General features: G+C 45.1%; 2 protein-coding genes across 2 annotated transcripts in view; both read left to right on the top strand.

Annotated features, from left to right (window-relative positions):
- The window catches only part of LOC103460524 (alcohol dehydrogenase 1), an 8,551-nt gene extending 6,158 nt beyond the window's left edge, over positions 1–2,393 (top strand). The window contains exons 4-9 of the mRNA XM_008402739.1: positions 689–776; positions 860–1,079; positions 1,162–1,422; positions 1,492–1,624; positions 1,983–2,121; positions 2,210–2,393. Coding sequence (XP_008400961.1) covers positions 689–776; positions 860–1,079; positions 1,162–1,422; positions 1,492–1,624; positions 1,983–2,121; positions 2,210–2,240 — 872 coding nt within the window. The 3' untranslated portion in view covers positions 2,241–2,393. The remainder of the gene's footprint in view (positions 1–688; positions 777–859; positions 1,080–1,161; positions 1,423–1,491; positions 1,625–1,982; positions 2,122–2,209) is intronic.
- A 595-nt stretch (positions 2,394–2,988) lies between these two features.
- LOC103460533 (alcohol dehydrogenase 1-like) overlaps positions 2,989–6,729 on the top strand; it is a 7,946-nt gene continuing 4,205 nt past the window's right edge. The window contains exons 1-3 of the mRNA XM_017303371.1: positions 2,989–3,029; positions 3,144–3,252; positions 3,451–3,560. Of these exons, the coding sequence (XP_017158860.1) occupies positions 2,989–3,029; positions 3,144–3,252; positions 3,451–3,560 (260 nt within the window). The remainder of the gene's footprint in view (positions 3,030–3,143; positions 3,253–3,450; positions 3,561–6,729) is intronic.

Below are 6,729 nucleotides of genomic sequence, written 5' to 3'. Positions count from 1 at the left end.
ATAAAATGCTCTGACCCAGAGCTGGGCTGAGGAGGAGGGGAAGGGGTGCGGCAAAACAGCTGACATTGATTCAACATTGATGAGATGTTGATCAGACAAATGCATTTCAGTCATTAGATTTCAACGACAAAACAACATTGATTCAATGACACAGTTTCAACGGTTTGATTGGATGGTTGTTTGATGGTTGATCCACYGTCATTTATCGACTTCAACCAAAAATCAACGATTCTAACTATTTTTCAACGTTGATTTAACATCGTGTGCTATCTGGGATGAGACTGGAGTAGAGACCAAGGTGGGGGAAGCCAGACGCAGCAGATCTGTACCTGCTGTGAAGCACGGTGGTGGAAGGGTGATGCTGCCCCCTCACAACCTGAGCGCCTTGCTGGCATTGACTAGACCAACTCCACTGTTAGCATTTAGTCAAAAATAAAATAAAACCTTGAACCTGGATCAGTTCATGTTCTCACTGCATTTTTTCCTCAGAAACCAATAAAATTCTGAAATCATCTGGAAACATTCAACCGTAACGTTCCTCACAAAGTTCCAACATTAAAGGGGCAAACTTCAACGACCTGAAGCAATTAGAGTTTCCTCTCTGATCCTGACTGATGGTGTTGAGACAGGCCCAAAGAAAGTCTTCGTCCTACATTATAATGTTTTAAATGACTTCTTTAATTTTCAGGGGACAAGGTTATTCCTCTGTTCATCTCCCAGTGTCGAGAGTGTCGCTTTTGTAAAARCCCAAAGACCAACCAGTGTGTCAAAGGATGGTAGGTTCATCTCTTTATTCATGAATTCATAAGATCTTCAMTATGTTTACAGTTTAAAGCCAGACAGTCACTTTTGTTCTCAGGGCCGCTGACCGCTATGATGTGATGGCTTTAGAAGAAACCAGACTGAGCTGCAAGGGGAAGAAGCTGCTGCAGTTTTTGGGGACCAGCACCTTCTCTGAGTACACGGTTCTTAACCAGATAGCAGTGGCTAAGATCGACCCGGCTGCCCCTCTGGATAAAGTCTGCCTCCTTGGCTGTGGGGTCTGCACTGGGTTCGGCGCAGCAGTCAACACTGCTAAGGTCGTACCYGAAAGTCTTTCTTGGCACCATGTGGACATCGAGGCGCTATGCATTCAGCTAATGTGAGCATGTCGTCCTGCAGGTGGAAGYGGGCTCCWCCTGCGCCGTGTTCGGTCTGGGAGCTGTGGGCCTGGCTGCAGTCATGGGCTGTAAGTTTGCAGGAGCCAAAAGGATCATCGCTGTTGACATCAACCCAGAGAAGTTTGAGAAAGCCAAAGTGTTTGGTGCCACTGAGTTTGTRAACCCCAAAGATCACAGCAAACCCATCAACCAGGTGCTGGCTGAGATGACTGATGGAGGAGTGGACTACTCCCTGGAGTGTGTTGGAAATGTTGCAGTCATGGTGAGGATCATCTGGTACAAGCTTRGAAAATACATCCAGATGTCTGACATGCTCTGCTCCTCTGTGCAGCGCAGTGCCCTGGAGTCTTGTGTGAAAGGTTGGGGTGTCAGCGTGCTCGTCGGCTGGACAGATCTGCACGATTTTGCCGCCCGACCCATTCAGCTCATCGCGGGCCGTACATGGAAGGGCACCCTGTTTGGAGGTGAGACCAGAAGAGTCGATCTGAGAGTTTTAAGACCACAGGAAGCTGACCTCAACAGACGCTGTGACACTGAAGCAGAAGTCCTGAAGCCATCCTGGCCTTGACCTGGCTTCAAGTCAGGCTTCTGGCATACCTGCTGGGTCCAAACCAAGATGACGTGTGTGTTTGGGATCCAGACCCCTAAGTACAAGTCAATGTGACCCCACCAGACTGCGGTGGGGTCACAGTGATTTTAGGGGATCCCTGTCAGTGATCCCCTAAAATCACTGACAGGTTAAATGAATCTGGATCAGTTCATGAATCTGGTTTGTTTCATGTTTGTTTCATGTTTGTTTCATGTTTGTTTCATGTGCCTCAGGGTTCAAGAGTAAGGACGGTGTTCCTGAGATGGTGAAGGCCTACCTGGACAGGAAGGTGAAGCTGGATGAGTTCATCACTCACAGAATGACTCTGGAGAAAGTCAATGAAGCCGTGGAGCTGATGAAGAATGGCCAGTGGTACGTTCTAATTAACACCAGACAGAAGCTCTTCCGTTGTTCAAACCTTCCAGTTTTTCTTCTCATCTCTGCTCTTTTTGCTGCACAGCATCCGGACGGTCCTGAAAGTTTCTCCTTGAGTCTACAAAGCTCCTTTCAAAATGTTCCCCTCCCCCAGAGCCTGGCTGGGCGTTTGGCTTTTGTTCATCTGCAGTTCCTGGTTCATCTGTCCTGCATGATGATTACATCTGGGCTCATGAAACATTTGGAGAAAATAAAATCATTTACCCTGARTGTTGTATTTGTTCTTTGTTCTGTCAGCKATTTTTCCTTATCTAAATTTGTTCCACATCAGTTCCCCTATTTGTCCAGCAGCAGCATCAGAACCCTTCATCACTTTCACATAGTTTTCTTTTTAGATGCATAGAATATTAAGTAAATAACGACGCATCACTCTTCAACAGACAAATGATCCACAGTTCTCCTGTTTCCCTTCCTTAGCAACAAAAGACGCTTTCTGGTCCAGGTAGCTCTTACTGTTAATTATATTTCAGCATATTTATGAGTTGTGTCTTTTAGAAAAGGTAATTATTAACCTACATGACTCTACTCCTGCTAATAAGTCTTTGTGTAGCATGTWGATGTTAACAAGTCATTGCAGCTGATTGATAATRAACAACCAGTCATATGTCGGCTAAAACGGCAGAGAGGACCTGAAACACAACAGGAAGCTCGTTGTTCCCGTCTGCTGAGGTTAACATCTGGAGCAATAACACAGGCAGCATTTTATCAGAGGAACATCCAGGAATACATCAAAGCTCCTCAGCAGAAAAATGTGGCTTTAAAATAAAAAATACTTGACAAGAAATCAGAAAAATGAGCAGAAACATGGAAAAATGGAGTCCCAAGGCCAACATGTGTGTCAGCGCGTACGGAGCTCGTCGTTTTCCCTTCATTGCATCATCATGTGTTCATTAGGCTGCAGAAATGAATTCATGTTCTCCTCGGGATTCTGGGGAGATTAGATGTGGACGGCTTTGAAGACTCCAGGATCAGCTGCAGGAAGCTGTGGGAACCAGCAGCTTCTCTGAGTTCACCGTGGTGAAGGAGATTTCTGCAGCCAAGATCGACCCGGCCGCACCGCTGGACAAAGTCTGTCTGATCGGCCGTCAATACAGTGTGATCATTGGCTGGACGACCGTCTGAGNGAGTCCCAAGGCCAACATGTGTGTCAGCGCGTACGGAGCTCGTCGTTTTCCCTTCATTGCATCATCATGTGTTCATTAGGCTGCAGAAATGAATTCATGTTCTCCTCGGGATTCTGGGGAGATTAGATGTGGACGGCTTTGAAGACTCCAGGATCAGCTGCAGGAAGCTGTGGGAACCAGCAGCTTCTCTGAGTTCACCGTGGTGAAGGAGATTTCTGCAGCCAAGATCGACCCGGCCGCACCGCTGGACAAAGTCTGTCTGATCGGCCGTCAATACAGTGTGATCATTGGCTGGACGACCGTCTGAGACATCAGCGCTCAACCGATTCAGCTCATGACCCGGAAGGGAGCGCTGTTCGGAGGTCAGRCGTATTCCACGACACCAGTCAAAGGCYGAGTTCCCACCAGCCCTGTCCAGTCYRCTTTAGTCCAACTCCAGTCCATCTGTGTAGAAAKTCCGGTTTGTTTGGTGGAGCTCTGAATGCATAATCAAACTCTGATTAGAAAATGGGATAATTCTGGTCCTCCAAACCTCAGTTTGGTTGAAGTGAACTCTGRTTGGTTTGAATGTGAACGCCAAGCGGACCGGAGACCGCTCCAAAAGCAGGAAGTTGCCTAGAGTGCAGGGCATTCTGGGTAAATACAACCAAAGCTAATGTGCTAGCTTAGCACTAGCAGCAGAAATGGCTCCTGGTTTTTAGTCAAAGAGTAAAGAGAAATCCTCTAACCGCTAAAATCTGACGCCTCCATCTTGTTTCCATCTGGTGAAGAAGGAAGTTGCTCTCAGTGTCTTCAGAGGTTTTTGTGTCGTTTCCTTCAGTGGTTCTTGGTGCAGCGCCCCCACAGGCCAGGAGGGGAACAGGTTGGTTTGACTCAGAACCACAGCAGCTGGRGGTGGAGCAGATGATGGAGTTCTGGTTCCTAATCTAGCAGAGTTTACCGGACTTTCAGGGGAAAACAGCAGAGAAATCCTCCAGTCTGTAGCTGACTGCTGAACTGTTCCTGCCTTCAGGCTACAAGGGGAAGGACGGCGTTCCTCAGATAGTCAAAGCTTACCTGGACAGGAAGCTGATGGTGGACGAGTCCATCACCCATAACCTGAGGCTGGACAGATCAACGAAGCCGTGGAGCTGATGAAGAACGGCCGGTGGTACGACCCGAAGCCCTGCTGATAATAACGCCATAAATATTCATTTTCATGGGTGAAAATCTCCTGATTGTGACTTTTTCTGTTATTCTGCAGCATCCGGATCGTGCTGAGTGTTTCTCCTCAGTAGAACCGTTGCGGTTTCAGGAGGCTGTAGAGCTAAAAAACCTGCAACAGAAAAACCTTACAATGGAAATTTTAATGGGAAAAACGTTTTGGATTACAGTCTCAGTTCGAAATGTGTGAGAATCAGAATAAAGGATCAATAAAAAAAAGTCGGTTTGTTCTGATTTAGCTGAATTCTGCAGATTAAATCTTGTTTTGTTGAGAATAGTAAATGCACACAATATGCATATTTGTGCTTAGAAAAGTGAATAAAACTTCATGCCTGGAGGGGAGACGTTGTCCATCGGAGATATTTTAGCTTCCCACCGTCTGGACGGGGTCAAAGGTCATCCCAGCAGCTCTCCTCTCCTGGTGTCTGATTATTTTCTGCTCTTTTATTTGAGAGGTTTCAAATGTGACAACTGCCATCAATTTATTCTCTAGCGGAACAAGTCAGACTGAGGGGGGTTCGGTTTGGGCTGCGTTTCTCGTTTCATTTTTAACCTGGAAGTAYGTCAGCTAAACCGTRAGTCAAASAGTCACTGGGACTGACTGCTATATATTCCATTGAGGGACAGTAACTTTAACATTACATACMCCTTCCTGAACAGGCGAGGGCGCACTTTCTCCRACTATAATCAGACTTTAAAGCGACTTGAAACCATTCCTTCCTGACTTTCCAGGTCAGATCGACTCGGTTCATTTAACTCGGCACATTTCCTTCTGATGCAAAGCAGCCAATAACACAAATAACAACTGACATGATAATTCCTCTTCTACAAAAAGCGAGGAATTTATGCTCCGACCTGTTTTCTTTCTAAGACCACAAAAAGATCTCCGGTGAAATAAAACTCTCAATACAACTAAAACCACAGCAAAGCTGATCCGATACTTTCATTTGAGGGACAAACAAAGTGTTTTAAATTGAAATATTGTCCAAATCCTCTCTGGTTTGATGCAGCCTGTTGGTTTTATGGAGAACAGAGAAATGTCAGATTATGTCTGACGAGAAATGAAATCATCACGTCTTGTTGCCTGAAGGCCTCCGGCTCTGAACGACTCACTTCTGAGTTTACCTACTTTGTTAATGTTATATCTTTAGGTCCAGCCGGGTCAGTTGGACTTTATCCCACAATCTTTAAAATGTTTGGAGGTAAACAATCTGACCTGACTGAGCAGGTTAAAGTCCCAGCCTCCACTGGAGCCGCTGACATTTCGACACTCAGCAGGACAGATGGCCACAGCTGGACAGGTAAGCAGAACCTCATGTTTCACCATATTTACTGTCATTTTCACAAATTGTTTTAAATTCTTCAGTAAATATTTGTAGTCTGAGTCAAAGTTTTAATCCTGTTTTGCTACATAATGCAATGTTTGGATAAAACATTTAAACCCATTTAAAATGTTTTTTAAAGAAGCAAAGTGAACAAAATGCAGAAGTAAAAAAGCTCAAATCTGCATCCAGTGAAATGATTTTCCTGCAGAATTCTGCAGCAGTAAAGTTAATATTTGCTCTGATGAGCCGACGTTAAACTGCAGGTTGTGTAAGAGCTTGTCTCATGTTCCTGGTGTTACTGCGCTAGATGTTTGGAAAGTAGATTTTCCATCTAATTTTGTAGCAAATGAGCCAACCTGCCATTCAGGGGAGTCTKTAATAGACCTTGAATTTTACACTAAAATGTGTAMATTTTGTATTTAGTTCAGTTTTACTTTGCTTCTTTGAATAAAGTTGAAACTTCAGTTCTTCCTAAAGGAAAATGAAAAGACAAACTTTTCATGGCTGCCCAGGAGCTGCAGCGCCGCAGCTTTAAGAGACGCAGCGTCCTTCATGTTAACAGGGAGACGAACTAATCGACTTAATGAAATCACTTCAAATCATAAATCTGACATAAAAAAGGACAAAAWGAAAAGCAAACAAAACAATTGGTGAGGAAAGATTCAAGGTCAGGGTCACGGCTTTACCTTCTTTTCTAAGCAAAAGTAAATGTTATATTTTTAGGTTACATGTTTACAGGAGGCTGCACAGTGGAGCAGCTGGCAGCTCTGTTGCCCTGCAGCAAGAAGGTCCTGGGTTCGATTCCCGGTCCGGGGCTTTCTGCATGGAGTTAGCATGGAGTTAGCATGTTCCCCCTGTGCTTGGTGGATTCTTCCTCCCACAATCCAAAAACA

Source organism: Poecilia reticulata, unplaced genomic scaffold (assembly GCF_000633615.1).
Source record: "Poecilia reticulata strain Guanapo unplaced genomic scaffold, Guppy_female_1.0+MT scaffold_254, whole genome shotgun sequence".
Classification (NCBI taxonomy): domain Eukaryota; kingdom Metazoa; phylum Chordata; class Actinopteri; order Cyprinodontiformes; family Poeciliidae; genus Poecilia; species Poecilia reticulata.
This window is presented reverse-complemented; position numbering and strand designations above follow the sequence as displayed.